Source organism: Neofelis nebulosa, chromosome 13, assembly GCF_028018385.1.
Source record: "Neofelis nebulosa isolate mNeoNeb1 chromosome 13, mNeoNeb1.pri, whole genome shotgun sequence".
NCBI classification, from domain to species: domain Eukaryota; kingdom Metazoa; phylum Chordata; class Mammalia; order Carnivora; family Felidae; genus Neofelis; species Neofelis nebulosa.
Genome location: NC_080794.1, coordinates 12,453,011 through 12,466,780, shown reverse-complemented (window position 1 = coordinate 12,466,780; position 13,770 = coordinate 12,453,011). Strand labels below are relative to the sequence as shown.

General features: G+C 44.9%; 1 protein-coding gene and 1 long non-coding RNA gene across 5 annotated transcripts in view; one reads left to right on the top strand and one right to left on the bottom strand.

The window, feature by feature from the left end:
- The first annotated feature begins 6,175 nt into the window (after window positions 1–6,175).
- On the top strand, window positions 6,176–7,916 carry LOC131492616 (uncharacterized). The gene is made up of 2 exons (XR_009252181.1): window positions 6,176–6,824; window positions 7,069–7,916. It is a non-coding gene; the product is annotated as an uncharacterized LOC131492616 (long non-coding RNA).
- Window positions 7,734–13,770, bottom strand: part of ATAD1 (ATPase family AAA domain containing 1) — a 75,461-nt gene continuing 69,424 nt past the window's right edge. For all 4 annotated transcript variants that reach the window (XM_058696309.1, XM_058696308.1, XM_058696310.1 and 1 more), the window contains 2 exons: window positions 10,975–11,108; window positions 7,734–9,149 (listed from right to left, as the gene is read on the bottom strand). In XM_058696309.1, coding sequence (XP_058552292.1) covers window positions 9,029–9,149; window positions 10,975–11,108 — 255 coding nt within the window. In that variant the 3' untranslated portion in view covers window positions 7,734–9,028. The remainder of the gene's footprint in view (window positions 9,150–10,974; window positions 11,109–13,770) is intronic.

Below are 13,770 nucleotides of genomic sequence, written 5' to 3'. Positions count from 1 at the left end.
ACCCAAGAACTGGGAGATCACGACCTGAGCTGAAGTCCTATGCTTAACCAACTGAGCCACGCAGGTGCCCCAACGAGCAAACATTTCTAATAAATTTTACCTTTACAAATGAGCAATGTCTTCTGATATGAGGAGTCTGTGACACCGAACGTCACATGATCACAACTGAGCCAGTTCTCTCTCTCTCTCTGGGATTGTAGGTGATCATCTCCCATGTTCAGATGCTCGGTCTCAGGCCACAGTGTTTGGCAGAAATCAGTGATTTTTCAGAACGTTGGAAGGTGCCCACAACTGGCACTGGTGTATTTTCTGTCCCTTCAAAGCACCTGTGGACAGTCCTTTGCTTTTCCAGACAAGAGTGAGCTTAGGAATAGTTTGCTTCATTCTAGGCCAGGCTGCCTACAGATACAGACCGTTTCCCCTGCTGCCTTATTGCCAGTTACATGAAATACAGTCTATGACAAGAGTTTATTAATTCTGCACTGTGGTCGGCATCCACGTGAGCGTATACAATGGCCCCGTGCAGAAAAAGATTCGAGTCGATAGATAGCAGTGATTCCGTTGGTGATAGTGAAAGTTGTCCTACATAATAACCCTCCTCTCTTCTGTCTCCCTCATACCAGCCACGAAGGTTTTCAAAGGTAAAACTAGGTAAGTACAGGTTATTTTTCTTTGTATTTTCTTTACTATTTTGCATTATATTACAGTATTGTAATCATTTTTATATGAATGTCTTTGGGTTGTGCAACAAATCCTCTGAGTTTTCATTATTTCTTATGGGGAAATTCGCTTCAATATACATGCTTTGGATTAGAAGCATGTTTCCGGAACGAATTATGCTCGTGAACCAAGGTTTTACTGTACGTCAACACTCAGGCGATAGGATTTCCTTCCAACCCATCCTCCCTGGCACAAAGAAACAGATCTCGGTTACTTGAGAACACCAAGTTGGATTTCATTTTTTCTTCGTTCTCCTCCTTTCTGTCACACGGCTTTCAGGTCTGGTACTGATCTTCAGAATTCCCTGACAGTAGGACACTAGCTGATCAGAAATTAGATGGGCACCAGACCACCAACTGCTCTTACACATGAAGTTTGGATGCAACAGTAACAATGCAGCTTTTGCCTGAGGTTTTGCTACAGGTTCCATTATCTAAGTGCTTCCTCACTACCAAAATGCATCAACTGTCAAGAATGAGCCACATACACAGGTACTGACAACCACAGATTTTTCTTCTCCCTCGGATGCACTTAGTTCTTTGATGAATATTTACCATTATCGGGCCACTCAGTGCCCACTCACCGAATGCTGAGAATCATATACAAGCAGGTGGCTAATACACACGCCAGAGGACTGCCTGGCTTTTCTGCTTATGTTGGAAACTATTTTAATGAAAATAAATTATTATGGAACTTATATTGATATTACCAAACATAAATGGGTCATTGGGTAGAGTTTGGAGATTTCTTAGCCACAATATACAAATCCTACTTTCTTATGGGGACCCTCAGGGGAGGCAGTGAGTTTACCAACGGTTTCTCTCTTGTAACAAGGTACCTCCCACCCCACCCCAGCCTATTACCCTTCCTGTAGACCTCTTAATTTGGATTAATTGCAGGGAAGGCCAGTCTCCATGAGTAAGATACTTAAATTATGGAATGTTTTTTAAAGTAATGCAGTTTTATCATTTTCAAGCACATAAGTCACAAACGGATGGACACAGATCTTATTAATACATATGACATTAAGATTGCTGACATCCATAATACTTGGTAAAGTTCTTTTTTTTTAAATTTTTTTTTTCAATGTTTTTTTATTTATTTTTGGGACAGAGAGACACAGAGCATGAACAGGGGAGGGGCAGAGAGAGAGGGAGACACAGAATTGGAAACAGGCTCCAGGCTCCGAGCTGTCAGCACAGAGCCCGACGCGGGGCTCGAACTCACAGACGCGAGATCGTGACCTGGCTGAAGTCGGCCACTTAACCGACTGCGCCACCCAGGCGCCCCTGTAAAGTTCTTAAATATGGTTGGTTTCGGGTTTTTTCCCAGAGGTTTAAACCTGCTGTGCACTTCATTCACAAAACAATGTGACAGTTCTTACAAACTGTACTGCATTGTACATGCTTACGTGGAAAGAAAAATCTTGATTTATATTTATTTCACAAGCCTGCTTTCCATAAATAGTTCAAAGGCAAAATTCAGCTCAGCCCAGGTTGAAATAATGATGGGCTACTTGCATGAAAACAACTCCAGTATCAACCTGGAATTGTGAACTTGTTAAGAGACTGGCTTTTTCATGTGTCTTCACCAAGGAAAATCTGCATTTATGGAAGATACTGATTCCATGAACCACTAAAGAGGCTGTAACCCCCATCCTATCCTCAGAAGGGAAAAGGAATTCTATAAAACAATCACAGAGCTACAGCTCCAACAGAGTCCCGGAAGGAAACAAGTCTAGTACACACAAACACCAGGCACACAGAAGTGTTCCCAACCCGCCTACATAATGGCGTATTTTGTAATCTGTGCCTGTTAGAGCAAGTGTGTTCACCGAGGCTGACAGCCTGCAGTAGCTGACTAGGCCGCCCCGTTTTGGAGCCCTGATGGGCAGGTCAGCCTTGCCGAGGGCCCTGCATCTGTCTGCCAACATGGCCACCATTGCCACAGTATGTGGCTTAGAGAGCTGGGATGCGGATATAAAGACATCCATTTCAGCACATCCATCACCGTGCAGACAAGGAAACAGAGGCCTGGAAGTGGGAGATGGGAGATGACTTTCCTAAACACACGATGACCAGCGGACATATTCATTTCCTAACTTCCAAAGCATTTCCATAGGATTCTTAAAACCATTCCAGGAGGTATACATTAGGATTCCTATTTAGAGATAAGGAGACAGATGCTCAAGGAAACAGATTTTGCCCAAGGCTACACTGCCATTTATGTGTGTGTGTGTGTGTGTATGGCATTGTAGCCTTGGGCAATGTATATATATATATATATATATATATATATATATACACACACACACATATATATATATACACATACGCACACACACACATATATATATAATTATATTACACATATAAAAGTTTCACGGTTGGGATTGAAACCTATAAAGTTGGAAATGAACTTCACCTGAGTTAGAATTCTGCTAGAATGTAGGAGGGCATGAAAGACCTTCATTCCCAGGGCAACAAGAAAAAAGCCGGGCAAAATAAAAATAATGTTTTTCTACAAGGCTCGCAAAGAACAGTAGCTACAAGGATTATTCGCCAACTGCCTTCCAGAGAGAGCTAAGCCGCTCAGGGGTGAGCGGGGCGCCTCGGTGCTTGTGCATACACTGGGGAGGAGACTCCACAGTCTGGATGCAGTGTATGGAAAAGCAGGCCTGCCTTAGATGGAGAGACTTTGCAGGGATGAGAATTCAACCAAGACTCACGTCACTGACTGAAATCTACAAACACATCACCTTCAAAAATAAACTGCCTGGTGAGATGATCCCCCTTCCCGGCATCTTGCAGAGCAAATGGTGAAAGAGGAGCTCAAGTCTTGTGCGTCCTCATGGTGGCTGGACGCCAGGACCCTGTCAGAACCGAGTCCACAGGGCCACGAACATCTGAACCTCACACCTCCCACCCAACCCATCTCCAATACCGCTAAGATCAAGAGGCTGCTGCAGGAGAGGGCAGGGGTGGCCGAAGCCCGGCCACCCCATCTTATGAAAGCGACAGCCCAGACCCGGCGTACCCGGGCCCTGGGATCGGGATGACCAGGCCTTCACCCTCATTGCCCACAGAGGAAGAGGTCTGCGTTCCTTGGAAATAAAACAAAACCTAACATTATCCTGCTGTCTCCAGTGTTCTTTTTTTTAGACCTGTTATCTGGAACAAAATCAGGAATAAGTTAAAGATCACCCAGCTAACACGCCGGACAAGCCAGGCGGCACTCTGGCAGCAGGGGCGAGTAGAGCGCGCGGTCCCCACAAGGCTGTGCCCACACAGTGCACAGTGCACTCCAACCACAGTGTTGGCGGCTCCCACTTCAACAGGCCCCCTCTGGTTACAGGATCAGCTCCGTTTGGCTCGTACCTATGGTATCACGCGATAAGCTGGTCCTTGTCATGTGTTTGTCCAGCCACCTGGTCCACAGTACTCACTTTTCTTTGGTTGAAATCCTGCCATCTGTTGCATTTAGTCGTGAGGAGGTGGTACACCCAGATCCTTGCCCTCAAGCCATTTAAGCCAGGGGTCCTGGAGGCTCATTCTCTCAAAGCGCCAGGGCTGCCGACAGGGACTTTGACTTGGGTTTGCACACCTACTTCCAGGACTTTGAGTCACTTCCGGGATTCAAGAATGGGGCAATTTAAAGACAAACAGGATTCATTTAACCCAGCAGAGGAATAAAAGCAAGATTCTTGAACAATTCCAGTTAAAAAACCTTCTGGAGCTTTCTGTTCTCTAAGTCCACTTTTTTTTTTTTTTTTTTTTTTTTTTTTACATTTGAGAGAGAGCGAGTGTGGGGGAGGGACAGAGAGAGGATCCCAAGCAGGATTCTTGATTAGACCTGCTCAAACCCACAAACCATGAGATCGTGACCTGAGCCAAGATCAAGAGCCGAATGCTCCCTAAGTCCAGTTTTTTACTTCCTTTTGAGCTCCTGAGCTCCCCCATACCCTTTCAAGTGAATTCTTCACTGCATAGGTCAGCTGTCTGGTTACCTAACCAGTACCCTTTACAAGACCAGGACTATGGCCCAGTAGACAATGCCTGTCTCCCTCAGATGTGTCTGCAAAGATATGTTTTGAGAGAGAGAGACAGAGAGAGAGAGAGAGCAAGAACCCCAAGCAGGCTCTTCACGGAGCTCAGCACGGAGCCTGCCGAGGGGCTCAATCTTACAACCCTGGGATCATGACCTGAGCTGAAGTCAAGAGTCAGACGCTCAACTGACTGAGCCACCCAGGCGCCCCAGGAATTTGTTTTACTGGATGATATATCACCACCCCCCATTTGAGTATCTCGGTCATTCCTAGAATTTCTGGAAGCTATCCGTCTTCCAAACACAACACAGTGTTCTATTCTCAGTTCTAAGTTTTGCATGTCAGTAATTACTTAACTAGAGCTTTGGCTCTGGTTTTGAACTGAACTATCATGACTCACAAACTCACAAACTATCATGACACACTCCACACCAGCATGAACATTATTCACTGCAACTGTATTTCAAAGCCCAACAACTTACACCTAAAAGCATTCTCAAGCAGAGAACTATAAATATTAGACAATCACAAAAATGTACTCCCAGTCCAGTGTCCTATTTAGAATAAAATGCTTTTTTGAGAGACAGACGGAACGTGTGCAGAGGGAGGGAGAGAGCATCCCAAGCGCTATGAGTGCAGAGCCCGACGCGGGGCTCGAGCCCACAATCTGTGAGATCATGACCTGAGCCAAAATCAAGAGCTGGACACTTAACTGATGGAGCCACCCAAGCTCCCCCAGTAGAGTGTTTTAGTAATGAGACCTTATGTGCTGTTAGTACTGACAGTGTTAGAAGTTACACGAGTGTTACTTAGGATGTTTTATTCTTACTCACATGAGTAAGTGATCGTGTTTAGGGCCGATCTCATTTACATCTGGCACCCGTGCTGTCCATCTTCTCGGTAGTTTCATGGAGTGGTGAGGAGGGCGTAACTTCCACCGACACGTGTAAACAGAGCTTTAATTTTTGACAAGATTAGTGAACTGTTTCACGGCTCAGTCTACAACATATTTAATAATGAAGGCCCTCTGAAGATTTGTCAGCTCTACATGAAACGATTCTATGGCTTCAAGGGCAGGATATATGCTCAGGATATCAGAATTCTATTCAATATTCTGACCTTGAGAAAAGCTAAAAGATAAATATCATCTGTTTTAGTTTCTTTATCCAGAAGAAAGTTACAATGTTCGTCTACAAACAACACAATGCCGGTAAAAAAAAAAAAAAAAAAAAAATCCCCATCAACAAGGGAGGCACTCAACGCTTTCCTCAAGGCTTGAGCCATCCTCCTGGAACACCAAACCTTTAAGGTACAGCTGCTAAGTGATGTTAGGTCATTCTGGTCCACGTGGCATATTTCCATGAACCCACCCAGCTCTTGACAGCATGGTGGGTTCTGGGTTGTCCTGCATTTGGGAGCTGAGAGGTAGAAGCAAAGGAAATCATAAAGAAGATACTGAGCTGCTTCCAATATGGAGTTCCCGAACTCTCCACAGAAAGGCCTGGAAAGAGTGTGAGACACACCAGACTCACCAGCCGTCTTCCAACGACGAGGGTGTCAGAAGCATCACACAGGTGATCATTTCTATCTCAGTCCCTAGAGTACGGGCCTGGGGATTCTGCAGGTGGAGTAAGCAGAGAGAATGCTCCGAACTTCAGCCTGCCAACAGATACGCACGTCAGTGTGTAAAAGTAAGAAACGAATACGGTGACGGCCCGCATTTGAGCGAGGACTGCTCTGGGGCCGGTGCTGAGCACCTTACACGCACCGTCTCCTCACACCACCCCGTGGGTGGGCGCCACTGCAGCTCCATTTTGTTGAGGCGGAGGCTCAGGGATGTTAGGGGACTAGCGCGCAGGCAGAGGGTTAATTCACAGGGAGCCTGGATTAGCCACCTGGACGTCCACAGGGAGCCGTCCAACTCCACGTCCGGCGTGCGTAACTGCCGCCCACGAGGGAATACCCGGGAACCTGGAGCCCAGCGACCTGTGTCAAATGCACGTCTACAGCGAGCACAGATTCTGTGACACTAAAAGCTCTCCGAAATGACATAAAGAAGGTTCCTCGAGGGGCGCCTGGGTGGCGCAGTCGGTTAAGCGTCCGACTTCAGCCAGGTCACGATCTCGCGGTCCGTGAGTTCGAGCCCCGCGTCAGGCTCTGGGCTGATGGCTCGGAGCCTGGAGCCTGCTTCCAATTCTGTGTCTCCCTCTCTCTCTGCCCCTCCCCCGTTCATGCTCTGTCTCTCTCTGTCCCAAAAATAAATAAAAAACGTTGAAAAAAAAAAAATTAATAAAAAAAAGAAGGTTCCTCGACTACTGTAAGGCCCCAAGATGCCCGGATGAGTCACGATTGACGGGACCTAACTTCACGTGGTGATTAAAACCATGATAAACTTAGTAACTGTACTACTGGATGCTCTGAATTTAAGATAAAAAGAAAGGACATGAGAGATAGATCACCTCTTTTTTACACCAGTCTGCCATCAGAGTAAATGATTACTGAAATCCATCCTAAGGCAAAATAACGATAAGACCTGAGATTGCATGCTACTGAAGTGTGAAAGCTACTCAGAAAGATAAAACACTCCAAATGCAAGTTGATAAACTAAAAAACCCCCAGAAGATTTGTAACTTTGGAAGAAGACCAAGTGGAGAAAACTTAATAAAGAGGGACCTCTTTATTGTATGTTTATAAAATAATCGTATAATATAGTTATTAAAAACGGGAGACGAAACTTTTTATTTTTGATATCTTGTGTTTTGCAGTCAATTTTTAATCATCTTCACAGTTTTCGAAACTTGCTTTTTGTCGTCCAGAGTACTTTCTGCAATCTCTACCCGCCCGCTACTCGCACAACCAAATAAACTCCCCAACAGGTTCAAGTGAGAGACCTACTATCAAATAAATTACTCTAATGACTCACGAATGAAGACTGAAGAGTTTCAAAGAAATACAATAAAAACAAAAATATATGGAGCATAATTTAATCTTTCAGATGGTTCACAGAAGGCACCTCAAGACCATATTGTGCCATTTTCCTCATGCGGTGTGTTTAAGGGCCTATAACAGAATTCTGGTTAGTGAAATTCTGGACAAAAAAAAAAAATGTTTCCTATGGAGGGCACACAGCATCGAATGACCACGGATACAATATGGGGACTCCGACGTGTGTATCTGTACTAACTAGGGCACAATTCATAATATGCTAAGAAAACTTTAAAAATCAAAGTCACAAAATGAGTATTTTTAGCACAGCTAGCAACAGCTACTTGTTTTAAACTATCATTCCATTTCTGATGACCAAATTATATTTGACCATAATTAAAAAACATAACTTTAAAATAACATTACAAAACCATGGCTACAACAGAACTACGTTCCATCAAATGAAGGAAAAGTCACAGATGTGTGCTGCATGGCACTGTAGTTTTTCAAAGCCATTTGGAAAGGCTCCTCCAACCACGTTCACGTGTATCGATTGAAAACAGGCCTCTGCTCAGTGTGCTTACAGAAAGACTTGAAATCCGTGTCGATCATCCAAAAGCCTGACAACCACTCAATGCTGATCACTGATCAAGTATTTTTGTTGGATTTTCCGACCAGCGTAATAGTGGAGCCCCTTCTGAAGCAGAGACGTGGCGGACTCCGACTATTCCACTGCGGAGAAATGCTCAACTTAAAACGAAAGCGGACACAAGCGACAGCTGGAAATGGCTGAATCACTGTACCTTTACACACGACCAGAAATCTTAGTTCTGCTGTACACTATTTGGTACTTTTTGATTCAGTAGTTGGGGTAAAAAAAAGTTTCCGTATTCAAACATATCTACAGAGTATCGATATAAAATGTGTGAATATATACATTTAATACACACGCACGCACCCACTCACTCACTCACTCACTCACTCACGTATCGAGAAACCAGCACTTACCCACATCCCTGTTTCCACAAATGACTCGACAAATCGTTACTTTAAGACCAGCTTAGATGCTCTGAGGCCGCAGCGTCCGGAGACAGAGGTCAGACGCGAGCCCGCACTCAGGCTGGATTAGACTGTTCCTCCTCATGATTTCTGACGAGTAGTAACACCGCTTATAGAACAACTACATCTCAATAACTTAGGAGTCAGAGTATAAAACCAGTGTCGTGAACATTTAACTCTCTCACGGCGTGAAGGACATTCCTGTTTTCGTTCTATTTCCACTGATGATAAGAGTGCACCAAACTAGATCACACTGAACTGTACAAATGATCTTTACTCTTAATCTAAACAAACATGTGTCAAAACATTCTGAAATGCGGCGTCCTTGGATTTCTTCATCTTCTCAATCGCTCGATGCAGGTCCTGCTGTTGCACAGGCCGGATTTCATCTTCATCGCGGCTAAGACACAGACAAAACCGCCAGATGGTCAAATAACTTTCAGATACACCTCCCTAAAACATCCTCCTGAGATTAAGAAATGAAATCTTTGTCCCACCTAAGACCCCCAAGGACAGCCACAATTATGAGCTTCATGTGAATGCTTCCAGAATTTTCTGTGCAGACACAAGCTGGGGAGGATGTTTTTAGAAGCACGGGCTGCTGGGAGGGAGGGGGCCAAAATGGCCGGCTGTAACTCAGTGTTGCAGATGTGGTCATGAGAACCAAATGCCTCACACTAAGAACCAAATGCAGAATGTTGGCACAACGCGGAAATATTAGATAAAGGTGTGCAGTTTATGTGGGCGTAGAATTCCCATCAAGGAATCAAAAATTATTCCATGAAAACTGAAATTAAAAGTAGCATTCTTGGGTATATATTCATGTACATATTTAGCATGTGACAAACTAAAAATAAAATTCTTTGCTATTAGTAAAAAAACCAACTAGCCTAAACCTCCCCTATTCAATAATGAGAAAAACGAAATCCAATATATAATGTCTCCTTGTAATTTACAAACATTTAGGGAAAAAGTTACGATAAGCTAAGTCTAGCTAAGACCCAGATTTTTCATCCTGACATATAAAATTTTCAAAGGCTTTGAGGACAGCAGAAAAATAGGACTTTCTTTATTAATGTAACTCATTCACACAAAACGTATTCATAAGTTGTTTCTCCTCCTCTCCTCATTTTCTTATACACAAGAATAAAAACCTTTGGCAAGTAGACTCTTGGCTCCGGTCAGAGGTCAAAAGTATTCCCAGCATCAGCATTAGGGGAGCTGGAATAATCCAGCCACAAATAAATGAAGTGAGCCTCTCCATAACGGGGCCCCAGGGAGCACTGAAGGCAGGTGCGGAACTAGGGCAAACATAGCTAACCTTTCTTTCTACACCAAGCGAAAGAGTTTTTGGTGAAGCTTGCTATGGCGATGCACCGTCATTAAAAACATGGTCATTAAGAACATGGCACCACCAGCATATCCAAGTCTCCTGGAGTGAGCGCCTCGGTGGCGGATGAGGGAGGAGGCCTTAGAAAAAGGGGCCAGAGGCAGAGAACTCATTCAACATGAGGCCCCAAAGTACAACAGTGTGCTGAGAGTTACAGGAACTCTTCATCGGAAGGTCAATGCTCTGAAAAGAGGCTTCGAAACGCAGTGTTAGGCTGGCCCAGGGCAAGCGGCCTTCTGGGAAAGGTCCTCGCAGGACGCAGTTCATGGGGGCGGACTTGAGCCGGCTCACTAGCGTCTCTGGTGAAAGAGCCGGGCACAGAGCTGGTTTCTCAAACTCGTGCTCTGAAACGGCTTTCGAGTGAAGTTTGCCCCAGTGACAACAGTCTGTTTAGTACACGCATTACTGTTAACACACTGAAGTCTAATCCCCAGCAACGGCCCCCAGGCCCACTCACGTGGGAAATCCCTGGAAGAGCACAGGAAATGGAACTAGGACTTTCAAGTGCAAAGCAGTCCGGGAATCCTCGAGAACCCTCTTTCCTACGAGTAAGTAAGCCTAAGCTGCCGTCGGCCTCCTGTGACCCAGTGCGGGGATTTTTGGCAAACGTGCAGCTTCTGTTTCTTCCTCTTCCTTCCAGAGCCTCCCCACAACCCCCGTCCCCAACTCGCTTTCAGAACTTCCCTTTAGGAAGAAAAAAGGGCAGTTCATAAAGTTGGGGAGATTGTTAATTCAAGTTCACCTTTTATTCCATAAGCAGAGTTGGTATTGTAAAGAAAAATAAGGGAAACCACCCTGAAAGGTCTAAAAGGGTCTGAGAAATAGGAGGTGATACCTTTCTTCCGATGTAGAGTTAACATACTCCCGGACACACAGGAGGGCGGCGTCCCTGCACATCTCCTTCAGGTCACTGCCTGAGAAACCGTCCGTCTCCTGGGCGACTTCCAGCAGGTCCACGTGCCTGTCCACCTTTCACGAGGAAAAACAAATGTGAAAAGTGCTGCAGAGCATGATCTAGCCACTGTCCTTCCACGTAAAGAATGTTAAGCATGTTGGAATAGTATGGAAGGAGAATCATCCAAAAATACTTTGTCTCTACTTTTCCTTTAGCCATAAAACCTGGAGTTTTGAAATCTAATTGTCATGAACTGCCATTATGACTGGAGTATTAAATAAAGCCTTACTCGATAGATCATGAAGCGAGAGGGAAGAACACTCAAACACTGTCGGACTCTCCTTGGCGCCTCTTAGGAAGGTCCTGAGTTGCAGGACTGCATTCACCGTTCTTGGCAAACAGCCCGCATCAAGTCCCGGGTCCATGACAGCAAACCTATCAACTGGCGCTTGCTTGCCCTTTGCCCGCAATGCTCTGTGTTTACCAGCCCAACACCCAGCGTAATAGTCTCGTTCCTCAACGTAAGCTTCGGTCACCGTCCTGGGCGCACAGCAGGCCTAGGAGAGTACACACTAGGCTTCCATGTAGGTTGAGAAGAGAAAATGAGCAAGAACGACGTCCTTGTATTAGATGATGCGTATGTGTCACTCGCCACGCTAAGCACTCTGCATGTTAATTAGTTTCAGGGGACCCTGCCAGGCAGTGTTCTTGTTCTGAGGGAGCTTAAATACACTGCCCGAGGTCACACCAGAGCCGGGCTGTGGACACGCTGTGGTTAAGGTCCAGCCGAACTCTTCCCCTGCATAGCTGACCATCTGCCTTAACAACACTTACTTTCTTCCACCGACCTGAAATGCCACCTCTGTGAGTTATTAAATGCCCACTGGGTAAGCCCCAGTGTTTGAGTAACACTGGCAACTGTGTACGAGACTGGGACGCCAGACGGTGTGGGGTCTACAGTCAGCTCTGCAACTGTGACCTCACGTGACACCGGTCTCCTCATCTCTAAAAGTGGGGGTTGAATGAGGAGATACCCCACATTCTTTGTGAACAGAAGTGAACGCAGGAGGTAGGTGTGGGGCTGGCAGCAGAGCTAAGCGAAAAAAATGGTAAACACGGAACTAAATAAGTTTTAATAGGGGCGCCTTGGGGGGCTCGGTTGGTTGGGCATCAGACTTCGGCTCAGGTCATGACCTCACGGTTCGTGGGTTCAAGCCCCGCATCGGTTTGTGAGTTCGAGCCCCACATCGGGCTCTGTGCTGACAGTTCAGGGCCTGGAGCCTGCTTCAGATTCTGTGTCTTCCTCTCTCTCGCTGCCCCTCCCCCACTCGTACTCTGTCTCTCAAAAATAAACATCAAAAAATTTTTTTAATAAATCAAGCAAGCAAGCAAGCAAGCTTTAATACATACACAGTAGTAACAGTCATTTAAAATTTGGGGTGGGGAAGCAACGTGGAACTAAAATGTGAGACACAGAACATGTGAGACAGGGAACATCCACGCAGAAACATTTAAAGTAAAATTATAGTATCAGGAAGAGGGAGGAAGAGGGAGGAGATAGTGTTAACCTGGACTATAGGTATATATAAAAAAATTTTAAGGGTACCAGTAAAAGATAAAAAGAGAATGTGTACCTTCCGAAACAGCAGAAAAAGAGGAAAAAAGGGAAGAAAACACAAGAGTGGGGGTGGGTGGGCAAAAAACAAAAAGCATAATACATAGAAAGTACTTAGAATAAGAAAGAATGAATCAGAGCTTATCAGTGATCCCCACAAATGCAAATAGGCTAGGCTGGTGAAAGCCCATTAGACTGTATAAAAAACCAAAATGCAGTTAATTTGAGGTTTAGAATGGTCACACCCCGTCCAAGGGGAAAATAAAACAGATTTGGTGTTCAGTTTTAAAAGAAAAAAAGTTCAGGGGCGCCTGGGTGGCGCAGTTGGTTAAGCGTCCGACTTCAGCCAGGTCACGATCTCACGGTCCGTGAGTTCGAGCCCCGCGTCAGACTCTGGGCTGACGGCTCGGAGCCTGGAGCCTGGAGCCTGCTTCCGATTCTGTGTCTCCCTCTCTCTCTGCCCCTCCCCCGTTCATGCTCTGTCTCTCTCTGTCCCAAAAATAAAAATTAAAAAAAAAAAAACGTTGGAAAAAAAAAAAAAAAAAAAAAAAGAAAAAAAGTTCAAAACAAAAGATTGAGAAAGGACAGACAAGGCAAATATTAACCAAAAGAAAGCTAATTTAGTTCTATTCTCATCAGATCAATAGAATTTTACTCAACACACGTAATTTGGAATAGAAATCATTAAATAATTAAAAAATAATACATCAGAAAAATACAACAATTCTGCACTGATATGCATTTAATAAAATATGGCCCTGAAATACATACAGCAGAAACGAACATAAGGACAGAGTGAGATGGACAAATCCACAGTAATACTGGGAGATGTTTTCTTTAAGATCTTAAGTAATCTCTACACGCAGCATGGTGCTCGAACTCACAGCCCCCGAGATTGACAGTCCCAATCTCGAGTGAACTCCCGTGTCATGTACTGATGGATCAGACAGTAAGCACTTCTAGGTACAGTGAGCGCCTGTGATCTGATGTACACAACAGAAAACATGACGAACTCACTACGGGACTTCTGTATAATTTGGATATTGGTCCCCTGTTGGTCACAGGGTTGTAAATCTGTTCCCGGGGGCTTTTCTTTCATTCTGTGCATGTTACCTCATCAT